At 37.9% G+C, this 13,970-nt stretch overlaps 1 protein-coding gene across 1 annotated transcript; it reads right to left on the bottom strand.

The window, feature by feature from the left end:
• Nucleotides 1-1,606: 1,606 nt before the first annotated feature.
• BCAS2 (BCAS2 pre-mRNA processing factor) lies at nt 1,607-13,206 on the bottom strand. The gene is made up of 7 exons (XM_082369700.1): nt 13,000-13,206; nt 12,798-12,890; nt 10,229-10,299; nt 7,989-8,150; nt 3,837-3,887; nt 3,049-3,129; nt 1,607-1,916 (listed from the first exon to the last, which is right to left on the bottom strand). Exons 1-7 carry the CDS (start codon nt 13,090-13,092, stop codon nt 1,790-1,792), a joined length of 678 nt encoding a protein of 225 aa, XP_082225826.1. The 5' UTR covers nt 13,093-13,206; the 3' UTR covers nt 1,607-1,789.
• Nucleotides 13,207-13,970: the final 764 nt, after the last annotated feature.

The following is a 13,970-nucleotide window of genomic DNA, read 5'->3' as shown; positions in this document are numbered from 1 at the left end:
TAGACCATTGTGATGCACTTTGTTTTGTTTGGCCGTGCCGCGTGCTGCACAGCTTACGGGATCTTAGTTCCCCGACCAGGGGTCGAACCTGGGCCCCCTGCAGTGGAAGTGCGGAGCCCCTCGCTGTGATGCGTTTTGGATACTGATTCTAAATCTTTAAAGATTTTTAAACTTCATCACTATACCTTTTTTGACGTTTCATAAGTACTTCATACGTTTCTCTAATTTATTGTCCTCCGTAATTAAGCAGTCAACAGCTCAAGACCAATGAGCTTCCTACTGAGGCTAAAGATTCGCCAGTTCCAGCATATCTCATATATCCATTTCCCAGTCATTTTTATTTTAAAAAGAGCAACATATGAAAATATTCAATAAATTATATAAATACTGCTATACAAAAGATGAGTAAAACTGAACTGCTGGATGGTATGAGCTCTATCTTATAATAATATGAAATATTTGATAGCTCACATATGAAACTCCATGCTTACTGTATAGAGAAGGTATGAGTGCAATACACAAAAATTTTAAGATGATTTTTAAAAATCCGTAAATGAGGTTACATTATACAAATTATTCTGTAACCTGTTTTCCCTATACATGTACCTTCAGAACCACTGACCCATATTGTCAGTTATACCTCAAAAAAAAAAAAGGCACTGACCATTACCAACATAATAGGTTTAAAAAGCTCTAGGTTTAATTTGTATTCTAAATGTTTAACATCTTTTAATTTTTTTCTGGTGAGAGTTCACCTCTCAGTGATTTGTGAAAGGTCTCTGTGCAGTAAGACTATGACCTTATTTGACCTTATTTGATATATTGCAAATATATGACCTTATTTGATATATTGCAAATATGACCTTATTTGATATATTGCAAATATATTGCAAATATTTTTTTCTGAATTGGGCAGGAATCTTTTATACTTTTTAATTCTTTACAAGTAGAAGGGTAAGAGCACAACCATGGTGCTAGACTACTGGGTTCAAAACTTAGATGATGCTTTCTAGCTAATAAAACTTCGGCAAATTAATCAGCACCTGTTACAGTTTGTGTATGGGAACAACAGCATGTAATTCCATAGGTTTTTGTGAGGATCCAATTATTTTTCTATTCATGTTAGTTCATCTACCTAAAGTGCTTGGAACAGTGCTCAGCACATACTAAGCTTTATTTGTTACTTATGATGATGATCATCATCATAGATAACATATATGGAGTCACTGTATTTCTTTAGTCTTGTTTGGTAATTAAGAACTTGTTTAGAACTACCTCTTTTTTTAAAATTTTGGCCGCACTGCGCGGTGTGCAAACTTCCCTGACCAGGGATCGATCCCGTGTTCCCTGCATTGGAGGCATGGAGTCTTAACCACTGGAGCACCAAGTAAGTCCAACTACCTCTTTATTTGAAATACTTATAAATCAAAAGTTTCCAACTTCTTGTACATGTGGAAAACTTTCAATAAAGATCTCTTGGGTACAAAATATGGTCCTGGTGACTCAAAATTAATTCTACGAATATAACATTATTATAAAGTCATACTTATTTTGAAAGTCTAAAGTTCTTTTAATGGCAAAAACACAAAACAAAACAAGCCACCACTATGTTGAAATTTTTTATTTTGCTGAAATGTACAAACAGAATATAACAGTCCACATTCTATGCTTTCTAAACATTTAACCACTGATGATTTCTGTAAGATGCTGTTGTTCTTCACAGTTCAGATGTTTGATCTCCTGTGAAAGCCCAACATGCTTTCCTTTCTACCCACCAGATTAGTCTTTTTCAGAAGTCTTGCCGTATGTTTTCTTTGTTTGCCTCTCCATGTTGCTGCTTCATTTGAAAGAGTTCATTTTCTAATTGTACAATAGTCCTTTCAATCTCATAATTCTTACTGACCAGGGATACCCAACTAGAAAAGAAAAAAGGGGGGGAAATTACTTAATGTGAACTTTCCCTTATAAGATTTTTATAGTATATATATTTTCAGCCAGGGTCCTAACACTAACCTTCACTTTTAGCTTTACATTTTCAAAAACTGAGGTGTAATTAGGCAGGAAAGTGAGTAAAGGGTGTATAGGACCTCTCTGTATTACTTCTTAAAATTGCATGTGAACCTACAATTATCTCAAAATACTAGGCCCGTGAGCCACAATTACTGAGCCTGCGCGTCTGGAGCCTGTGCTCCGCAACAAGAGAGGCCGCGATAGTGAGAGGCCCGCGCACCGCAATGAAGAGTGGCCCCCACTTGCCACAACTGGAGAAAGCCCTCGCACAGAAATGAAGACCCAACACAGCCATAAATAAATAAATAAATATATAAAATTAAACTTAAAAAAAAAAAAAAATTCCATAGATTCAAGGAATCTTCCCCTTCCCCCAGAAAAAAATCTTAGGACAAATGAAAAGAAACACACATGTACACGTAGAAGATTATATTAGTTTGAAGAACAGTGTGGAAAGATGCATAATAGACTGATAACATGGGGTACTTAGAGGATGAGGGGAAGGTAGAACAAGGACAGTGATGTGGGTGATGGAGGTTAGGGAAAGAGCAAATCAAAAAAGAAAAGAAATGATAAAAAAATCATGACTATATTCAGAGATTTGTACAAACTTATTTGAATACGTGAAGAACATTAAAAAAACAAAATATATAAACAAAGGGAAAAACCCCCTGAGACACATACGAATTATCAAGAAAGTATGGACTCTCCCTCCTGCAAGAGTTAAAAAATAGACTTTTTTCCTTTTAAAAGGAGAATATAGGTAAAATCCTATTCAGAGCAGAAGTACTGGACAGAAAACAGGGTGCTCTAAGATCAGAATAAATTAGCAGTGGTTCAGTTTTTGTTTATAACTCTCATTTCCTTCCGAGCCCATACTTCAGAAAGAGGAAGAGGCAGTGAAGAGCGGGATTCAGAAAACAGCATTTCTTTGACACCTGTGGCACCCTATTTGAATACTGTTTGAATTATATTGTTGAATCCTGATCTTAAAATGTGCTAAGCAATTTAAAAGGTGATGGGATTGTAGATACTCACGTTGACTCCATTTCTCTTAATTTAGATCCAGCTGTGAGTTGCATGTTCTTTCGCTGCCAGTTTAAGTCTTGAATATGTTTCCTGTAAAAACATTTATACAAGCCACCTACATTCTAAAATAAGACTAAAATCAGCAGAAAAATCTATAACTAATATAATACCTCTTTAGTCCTTTGAGAAGTACAGATATATATGTGTATATATATACACATATATAGTCATAGACTAATTTCAGGAAATAACTTTTTTTTTTTTTAACTTTCTTCTCATTATTTTTCAATTACAAATTTCATAAAACATGCTCATGGTGAAGAATTAAATACACACACACAAGCATGCACACAAACAGATTAAAAATCCAAAGTCCCTCCTCCCATGTGCTTCTCCTTCTCCCTGATAACTTTTGTTCAGTTTTTGGTGAGTGTCTTTCCAGATTCTTTCCTGTGTATGTATGCGCATGTATAGATTAGGGTGTTTTGTTTGTTTGTTTTTGTTTTTAACATAAATCAGATTATACATGTTATTCTACAACTTTTTCCCCTTCTAAAAGTACCTTTTCAATGTCTGCAGACTTGCAAACTGCAAATGACCCGGTAGAGAGATTTTCAGACCTCAGGTCTATTTCTCCTCCACTCAGGTAGGGCAAACCCAACACTAGACACTTGACAGAGTGGATCATCAATTATTTACTCTCATATGACTATAGTCCAATGGTTCCTTTTACTTCTCATTCTATTTATTAAGAGTCACCTCAACTTTATTCTAAAATAAGAAGAAAAACAATTTACCTTAACTTCTGGAGCTCTTTCTGTGCATGTTCAATCATATGAACTAGATTTCTAAAAAAGAAAAAGAAAATCAGATTAATGTACATTAAAATCACATAGTACCAACTAAAAGTGTACTATCTAGTTGATACAAGGTCAAGTTTTTCTGCTAAAAATAGTTAATATTAATTGAGCTTTCTGTGCCAAAACCATGTTAGATACTCTATAAAACTAATTTAATTCTCATAAGAATTCTTTGAGGTAGGTATGATTATCCCTATTTCACATGTTAGGACACTATACTCAGATTAAGTAACTTGGTCAAGGTAACATGGTTAAGTGTCAGAGGTGAATTCTACTTCAGGTCTTTTAAACTCTTGAGCCCAAGCCATTTACCGATATTCTGATTTTGTGTACTTGTATCACTTCGTAAACTGTTATTGTCTTTTCATAGACAAGATGGGAAGTATCTGATGAGTGCACTCATTTATACTCCCTTTTATCTCTTTATTTCTTTACCTACATTTATCTTGTCACTCTCCCCTCCTGTCTACTGCTAGCTAGAGAGAAGAAAAAAACTGTTGTGGAAGGCTATAGATTCAGATTCCAGTCCAAGTCAGCTCTAATGAGCAGAGGGGAGAAGTTGAGCCATACAGAGTTCCATGTGATTATTATCATTAGAGAAGTGATTCAAGGGTAAAGTTCAAAATCTATCTTTTCCTAAATAACAGCTTTACTGAGATATAATTTACATACCATATCAATTTCCTCTTAAGGCAGTAGAGTCCATTTCAACCACATTGGCCCTACTATGCTCTTGCTCTAGATCCAGTATTGTTTCCCGGCTTTTGTGACTCAAATTTCCTGCTGCCCTTCTGAGTTATTCTATCTCCACTGACTGATTTCCTATAACTAACTCCAATTCTCTAGAGATTTGGTCTTCAAAAAGTGGTGCCTCTCCAGCTTTCCTTTAGCTCATCCCAACTTCCCTGACTTTGACACTCATTCCATGCTGAGGACAATAAGGCTTAGTACTCTATTCCTGACCTCCGACCATTAACAGGGAGCTTTCTTTTGAATCACCTCTTCCTGAAAGCCCAGCTTGTGGTCTTCTCCCTTCTTCCAGCCTCCCTCTTAAGTACACAGGTCTCTCCTCACGTACTCTGAATGCTGAAACTGATCACACTGCATCATGGGAATCAGAAGACTCCCAGCTCTGCCCTAGATAGCTATGTTTCCTTTGATGAGTCACCTGACATCACTAGGGCTAAATCTGTTTATTTGTAAAGTTAGGGACTGACCTTGAAGGTTTCCCTTCAGTTTCAAGTACAGAATTCTCTCCTTATTAATGAAATACTATTTTTTTAAAGCAGTTATGCACCAAGACCTACTTAGAGCTAAAAGCTTTCTGCCTAGCATATTTGACACCCTCAAATCCTATCACGAAGAAAGAAAATATAGTACAGCTCCTCTGGAGAAGCATCCATTGGGTTTGGAGGAGACAAAATATGTGCAGGAGAATGACCAACACTATAAAGTGTTATGTAATTAAATGTAAAACAAGTGATGTGCATAATAATTTGTACAGTTTCTCAGAAGAGAGTACCAGAGGCAGAATTTTAATCAGGGAAGAAAAGGAAGCAGATTAAAGTTGGGCCTTAAATAAGTTGAATTTGGGTAGAATAGTTAAGGGTATTCCAGGAGGAGATAAGGCCTGAGTAAAGGCTCCGAGGCAGAGTTTATGATAATCACCAAGGAGAGGACCAGTTTGGCTGGAGTGAAAGTCTACAACTGAGGTATAGCCTTTTGCTTTGACTATCATGTTAAATAGCCTGGACCTTACCTTGTAGGTAAGGGAAAATTATTAAAGGTTTCTAGGCAAGATGAAAGCAATGCTCTCTTCAATTTAATGCCTCCTCCCCACCCCCCATCCCCTCACCTATGTTCTCCATTCCTGGAATGTTCTTGCTGTCCTTTAAACATCCAAATCTCACCCTTTTCTGGAACCCCTGTACACTGTTGGTGGGAATGTAAATTGGTGCAGCTACTATGGAAAATAGTATGGAGGGTCCTAAAAAAAAAAACTAAAAATAGAACTACCACATGATACAGCAATTCCACTCCTGGGTATATATCTGGAAAAAATGAAAACTCTAATTCGAAAAGATACACGGACCCCAATGGTCACAGCAGCACTATTTACAATAGCCAAAACATGGAAGCAACCCAAATGTCCATCAACAGATGACTGTATTAAGATATGGTGCATATATACACATATACAATGGACTATTAGTCATAAAAAAGAAATATTGCCATATGCAGCAGTGTGGATGGCCCTAGAGAATATTATGCTTAGTGACATAAACAAATTGGACAGAGACAAATATTGTACGATGTCACTTATATGCGGAATCTAAAAAATAATACAAATGAAAATTCATGCAAAACAGAAAGATTCACAGATATAGAAAACAAACTTGTGGTTAGCAAAGGTGAGAGAGAAGGGGAGGAGGGACAAATTAGGGGTATGGGATTAACAGATACAAATTACTATATGTAAAATAGGTAAGCAACAAGGATATACTGTATAGCACAGGGAATTATACCCGTTACCTTGTAATAACCTACAGTATAATCTGCAAAAATACTATATCACTATGCTGTATACCTCACACTAACACACAAATCAACTACACTTCAATAACCCCCACCCCCACCCCCAATCGCACCCTTTTATAATGGTCCTAATCCTTAATGTCCCTTTCTGTGGATCTCTGTAGCTTATGGACCACAACACACAATGCAGCACTTGCCCCCATACTGCCAAAAATGAACTACTAGTTATCCGGCCTAGAATATCTTGCCTCCTCAACTAGATAAAGCTTCCTGAGGACAAAGATCACATTTTTCCACTTTGTGAAATACACATTTTTGGGATTGATTTGCTCTCTTAAATTTCTTAATCACCCCAACCCCATTTTCCCTTTATTCTCCTTGCAACATATTCACAATAGAAACTGAATTGTTTGTTCTGTAGTTTCTTAAATTCTGGATTTTGCCCAAAGATCCTTATGTGGCCAACAGAAATTTAAACATGATTCTGAAAACTTGAGAAAAGGTATTTATCGTTTCGTGATTTTTGCTTTACTGTTTCAGGAATCATACTCTAACAAATAGTTTTATGCACAGTTGTGAAGTTCAATGGTCTTTTCTCCTTAAACTGTTAACAGAAACTCGGGACTTTAGGGCTCAAAGGAGCCATGGAGATCATCTAACCACTGAGTTTTACAAGTTGGAAACTGAACCCTAAATAGATAACAAAACCTAAAGCTAAAGCTAGTTACATGGAACAGAAACAGGAGCTAGTGGCACTTTTGTTTTTGGTGTTAATTCTCTACTTACAGTCAATTCTCATTACTTGCAGATTCTGTATATGTGAATTTGCCTACTCACTCAAATTTATGTGTAACCCCAAAATCAATACCTGCAATGTTTGTGATCATTCATGGACATGCTCAGAGCAGCAAAAAATTTTAGTTGCTGGACACGCACATTTCCAGCTGCATTGGAACAAGGAGATACTCCACCTTCTTGTTTCAGGTCTCATGCAGGGATGACCAAAGGATAGAGTTTGATTTCCAACTCTGGCAAGTTACTTAACACTTCTGAACTTTATCTTCTCTTTTATAAAATAAAGAAAATACAGAATCTGCCAGGATGAGCTGTTTTAAAGGATTTAAGATTAGAATCTATCTGAGATGTGTATATATACATATGTACAGACTTCTCCCAGGAGAAATGGTTCAGTATTTGTTAATTCAGTATTCAAGGCCACTTTATAAAGCACAACATGCAATAATGAGAGTTAACTGTATAAGCAACCCCCCACATTAAGGATTACATTCTACCAAGCTATGATTTGTAAATCAGACCTCAGAACTCATTATTGCAATATTACACAACAAATGTGTTAGGTTTACATCCCCTTAAACTTTGAGATGGGTCTCAAAGCCTTTCATATGGGTTGTAGTTCTAGGACATGACCCCAAGTGAAAGTCCAACTATAGTATTTTTATCCCACTTCTCCTACTCTACTTCCCACATTAAAAAAACAAGACTAAAGGTGGCATGGGTTTAAAAAAAAAAAAAGAAACAAAAAAGGCTTCTTACTCATTATACACTTTCCAGGCATTGCATCCATGCTGTGACATTAGTTCCAGATTCTCAATTCGAACCGCTTGATGCTCTAACTGGGCCATAGAATTGTTTACGCATTCTTGCCACGCAGTAATGTCATTTTTCTGACCCGAGGAAGGGGCTGGAAGTTCATATCTGAAATTAAACAACAATGAAATAAAACCACATATTCCTCCAAACCTTTCTTTCTCCTCCCAACAGAATGCCTCATGGGTCTATGCACACTGTAAAAACTACAGAAGACTGAAGATAAAATGCAGACCTTGCAATAATAAGAAATCTATTTATGGGCTTCCCTGGTGGTGCAGTGGTTGAGAGTCTGCCTGCCAATGCAGGGGACACGGGTTCGAGCCCTGGTCTGGGAGGATCCCACATGCCGTGGAGCAACTGGGCCCGTGAGCCACAATTGCTGAGCCTGTGCGTCTGGAGCCTGTGTTCCGCAACAAGAGAGACCGTGATAGTGAGAGGCCCATGCACCGCGATGAAGAGTGGCCCCCACTTGCTGCAACTAGAGAAAGCCCTCGCACAGAAACGAAGACCCAACACAGCCATAAATAAAAAGCCCTCGCACAGAAACGAAGACCCAACACAGCCATAAATAAATAAATAAAATTTAAAAAAAAAAAAAAGAAAGAAATCTATTTATCCTAAGAAACAATCAATGTACAAATAAGATTTAGCATCATTATACACAGTAACAAAAAATTGTTCACTTCAATGAACAATTCAATAAGCTACACTGTGCATTCATATAACGTACTGCTATATTAGCTATTAAATATTATTAAAGAATAATTAAAAACATTAAGATGTTTGTAATACGTTAAGGGAAAAAAGTAGGATAGAAAAAAATATGCACCTACATCCATCCACCCTCCCACCCACGTACCTACACCCCTCTAGAGAAAAAATGGCAAAGGGATATAATAATTTTTACATTTTGAACTCAGTCTTTTCTCTGTCTTCATAATACCCAGTCCTTCAACACTGCCAACATAGCCAGCAACATACACTCTTCATAAATCTCAGCTCATTATTGAGTCACTACAAACTAACTTCTAATTTCCATTTTGTTATTTTTACCAGGTATTGTAAAAACTCCAAATCATTCCTATGAAAAATTGAGGGATATGCAACTGGGATTAAGAAGTGATAAACCATTTTGTTTAAAAACAAAAAAAACACAAAAAACAAGCTTTACACATGCATCATGAATGTAGCATTTTGGGAACTTCTGATCATAACCCACAGTAAGAAATATTTTACACTGATCCAGTACACAAATACACACAGCTGAACAGAAGTTTCACAAAACAAAACTTACCTTTACATGCAATGCATTCTGATATTTTCTATCCTACTTCCTTAAAAAAGTGCTGTGATGTCTTACTAAACTTACTTCACAATCTACTGCTTAAAGGATCATGACCTACTTATGGGTTCAAAATATACTGTTATGAAGGAGTTACTATCATGAAAATCTTTAGAGCAGAAGCACCTGGAAACAAGGGAACTGAGGAGTCCTAGGAGTTTGCCTTTATCATTCAAGCCAGATGGAAATGCAGCACAAGAAAAGGAAGAATCTGGTCCTTCGGTTCTATAGACTCAAATCCCTCTTTTAATCTGTACATATGCTGAGAGGATAACCCTACTGTTCATGTGGCCCTCTCTGCTCTGCCAGATTAGTTACTGGTTCTCATCATTTCATAGTTTTCTTAGAGCTGAAGGGGACCTCAGATGTTAAGCAACCCAATTCTCCAATTTAGTGAAAGTAACAAAAGGGTGTTTTGGTTTTTTTCCTGAAACAGTTTTGTAGTAAAGTGGCATGGGAAGGGAGACAGTAGAACCAAAGTCAAACTATGCAGGTACCCTGAGTTTACTAACGTTGCCTGTGTAAGAGTGAAGCACTACATGTCTAATCAGGAACCTTTCCTCGGGAATTCTTAAACATGAACTTAGTTACAATTTACCATTCCCCTGTTATTGGATTTTAAAAAATTTTGCATTTTTAAATAATGGTGCAAAGAATATTTTTGAACATTAATATAAGATTATATGAACCACTATTATAACCATTACATGAAAAAAATAAATACATAAAAACAGACAAGAATTTTTTCTTTTCCACATTTTAACATGGCTATAGCAGTTTTACTAATAAATTATAATTAAACAATGATTTGAGGCCAGCTGAACCCAGAAGTAGGACTTACCGTTTCATACTGAGCAATTCAATTGGTTGTCGAGCAGCCAATCTTTCAAATTCATTTCTCATTATGTCAGTCTGATGTGTAAATTGAAGAAAGAATTATTTCCAAAATCATATCCACAAACTGTATTACTATCCATTATTAACGGATCATTTCCCTACCCCCCAGGTCTTCTCTGCAGTCAGTGCTCTCTGGAATCTGGAGAAGTGCACAGACACACACACGCTTCATATGTAAAGGGGCCCTCAGAGAAAAGGATTAATCCTAAATCAGTGGTTCTCAGTCCAGCACACATTTAGAATCAAATGGGAGTTTCGAAAACAATTCCAATACAATTCACATTATCACTCCTCTCCCCCACTACAGGACATGATTATAACTTTTGTTTTTAACTCACCAGTTGATTGTAAAGTCAAGCCAGTGTTGAGAACTATGGATCTAAGTATTCGCTGGGGGCATGGGAAGAGAGAAGAGGACTTGGGACATAAAATAATTTGCTTTAGCGCTATGAGCCTAAACCTATACTTTCTTTTTGATCCTGGCTGCTCTTTTCACTTTACTCTTTGCAAAGGAGTAACAGGGGAAGGGACAAAAGGACCTGGTTCTGTTGTTTGCTCTAACAATTTTACTATTTAAAAAAAAATGTGGTATAGCTCTACCTCTTTACCATTTAGACTAAAGAGCAGGCAAAAAAGGCCTTCCAGAGGTCACATTCCTTGCTTAAAAATTGTGCATTAAGCATGTCTTCATTGGAGAAAGCCTTTTTTTGGACTATTGCTGAGTTTCACACAACTCTAAGAAAATGTGGTTACTTAGTTTCCTGCAGAAATTAAGGCATTCTAGCTAGAAGACTATGCACAGTGACAGAGTAAAAACTAACAATTAGGTAAGACAGAAACTACAAAAATATAGTACAAGCAATCTTCAGCCACGTAACATCACATGGCTAGTAAGTGACAGATCTGGAATTTTAACTCAACTCTCTTCAAAGAATGAACCAATGTTCACAGCGCTAAGTCATAAAAAGAACTCCAGGCATGAATGGCACACATTAAGCATTCATTAAACTGCCTTAGGTGCTCTTCATACATTCAGTGATAAATATCCGGGTTCCTATTGTGTGCCAAACACTGTTTTAAGTGATGAAAATACAGTGCTGAAGAAGACAAAAAAGATCCCTGCTCATAGAGCATTCTCCTTCTCAGCTTAGACAGGCCTTCCTCAGCCATCCTATCTAAAGCAGTCACCCAGTCACTCTATATCACATCATTACTTTAATTCTCTGTATAGCTTTATCAATAATCTGATATTTTCTGATTTATCTGTCTCCACACTCTATAATTTAAACTCCTGTTCCCAATAACTCGAATAGAATCGATTTTCAGAAATAGTTGTTAAATGAATTAATGAAAGAGCAGTTCAAAGGCAGTTTGAGGAGTGCTTAAGGTCTTGGGTAAATTAGTTAGCCTAAGCTGCAGTTTTCTCATCTAAAAAATTGGGATAATAAACATAGAGTTATATAGTTCACAGAGCTGTTTTTAGGACTGAGACAGTGAACCCAGTACACTATTAGCTTCTACTATTAAAAAGCGTTAACTAATCAGTATACTAATTATAAAGATAGGAAACATAGGTTGTATCTAAAAGAGGTAAAAAGAAAACTGGCTCAAGTATTTAAAAGTTTGTGACTGAATGCAGTTATCTAAAACTTTCAGAAATCAAGCTAATAAGTACCCATTACTGTCCTTAGTTCTTAATGTGATAACATCTATATTTGGGAAACATCATTTACAAAAAGCATGGGAAAACAGCATGCCATAGGAACATCTCTCTCCTACTTAAAACTTAACCAATATTTTTTTTCATGTTACTTCAATAGGAAATCCTGCGTTTTAATAACAGAATTCTTTCATAAATAAACGGCTAACTGTAATGGGGGAAAAAACGGAACATGTATGTACTAAAATGCCTAACAGAAATCCATTAACTTAGTAATGATATTTTACATTTCATTCAGCTAATTAGACCCTAAATAGTATTTTGGGTGCACTTCTAGGCTAAATATCTAAATGGTTTGATATGGTTCACTTAGATATGATTTATCTCTACAGTCATTCACGTCCACCCGGTAAATATTTAAGACTTGATACAAAGGCCGCCCTCCAGTGGTTCTCAGAGGCTTAGGTAATTAGGCTTTTGTAAATATATTAAAAAACCCTAGATCACTTGTTTTACAGTAGACCTTAATTAGAGAGAAGAGGATCCCTTTGAGAATTTACGCAATAAACCTATCTCGGAAAAACGTAACACTAATTTTTGCATTGTTAGGTCAGTTCGCGGAGCCCCAGAAAGTCCTTCCGTGGATCTCAGAATAAGAACCCCGGGGAAGGCTTATAGGTGTAGCTATTTTCAACTGACTGACAATACCTATACAACAGGGTAAGTAGTAGCTAAGCAAGTAACAGTTAAAGCTGGAATTTTAAATTCACTTCTACGTGGCGAAGGCTCTCGATCCAAAATAAGGATTCACAGGATCCTGGTTCATACGCTCGGCTCAAAACATCACACTTACTTCAAAAGCGGAATAATCCGGGGCTGTCAGGTAGCTCAGGTAGTTCTTGGTAGGTCGGTATCTGCGTGTTTCCTCCTCCACCAATGCCGCAGCCTAAGAACGAGAATAGGGGCCAGGGTAGGGGCAGCAAATTGTTAAGCAATTCTTCCAGCACCAAAGGCTAGCGAGCGCTGAGTCAGTTACACAGACACCCCGAACTTACCGCTTCCCGCACACCAGGCGCTTCATAACCTTGGTCAAAATACGGCAGCGCATCCACCACAACCTCTCCGGCCACCAAACCCGTACCTGCCATTCTTAGGTTCGCCGGAGCTTTCCGAGTCTGCGCCGGCTCAGCTTCTCTTAAATACTCCTGCGCCCGACGCTAACGTAATGACGTCAGCTGCGCATCAGCTTTGGCGCCTAAGTTAATTCTGAGGGCGCGCTCGCTAGAAATTGCCCGGCCATTTTGTTTGGGTCGGACTTGACGTCACGTCGTGGTTTCCCCGAGTCAGCGGTACATCTCAACTTCCGGTCCCCGTGTGCTCTACCGTTTTGCCTCCGACTGGCAGCAAAGTGGAGAGGAGTTGGGACTTTTGGTTTCCTCCAGGACGCTATCTGGGTGGGGAATCCTTTAAAACTTTTGGAGGGAACTGGCTGCAGGATTTGGCGGGGAGAAAGTTACTGGTTTCCCACCTCGGCTTTACTCTCCTAACCTTCCACCTTCTTCCGTTAAACTTCTCTCCCTTTGCACTTCCTTGCTGTACCCCCACCATTCTTCGTTCTCGGCGCCCTGAGGATCTTTGCACTAGGTGCAGTTCTTTCACGGATTCTGGAAGTGGGCGCTAGTCTCCAGTTAAAATTGCGAACCTTTAGACTGCGTAACAAAATGAACCTGATCTCGCCCCCAGGGCGAAATAACTGCCCGCTAATCCCATCTTTTAAAAAGACTGTGATTTCGCCTTCAGGGCGTGTGTAAAATCCAATCATTTTGCCTTTAGAACTTACGGTAATAGAATAGTTTCTCATTGCCTCCGACCACTCCTGCTACTGCTGGTGCCCAGTCTCTGGTCCCTGGCTTCCAGTTCCCTTTGACTAAGCAGGGAAAAACCAAATAAGGTAGTCGAACTATATACCGTGCCCGGTGTGCAAATCTAGACCCCGACTTTGCCAAGAGCCTGGAAATGTTGGCCA

Source organism: Balaenoptera borealis, assembly GCF_965194805.1.
Source record: "Balaenoptera borealis genome assembly, chromosome: 1".
NCBI classification, from domain to species: Eukaryota; Metazoa; Chordata; class Mammalia; order Artiodactyla; family Balaenopteridae; genus Balaenoptera; species Balaenoptera borealis.
Note: the sequence above shows the minus strand (reverse complement) of the source record. Positions and strands in the feature narration are given on the sequence as shown.

Coding starts and splice junctions, on each gene's coding strand:
- BCAS2 (XM_082369700.1), bottom strand. CDS start 13,092: ATGGCAGGTACGGGTTTGGTGGCCGGAGAGGTTGTGGTGGATGCGCTG. Junction 12,891..12,999: donor CGCCTGGTGTGCGGGAAGCG/GTAAGTTCGGGG, acceptor TCTCGTTCTTAG/GCTGCGGCATTGGTGGAGGA. Junction 1,917..3,048: donor TTAAGAGAAATGGAGTCAAC/GTGAGTATCTAC, acceptor TTTCTTTTCTAG/TTGGGTATCCCTGGTCAGTA.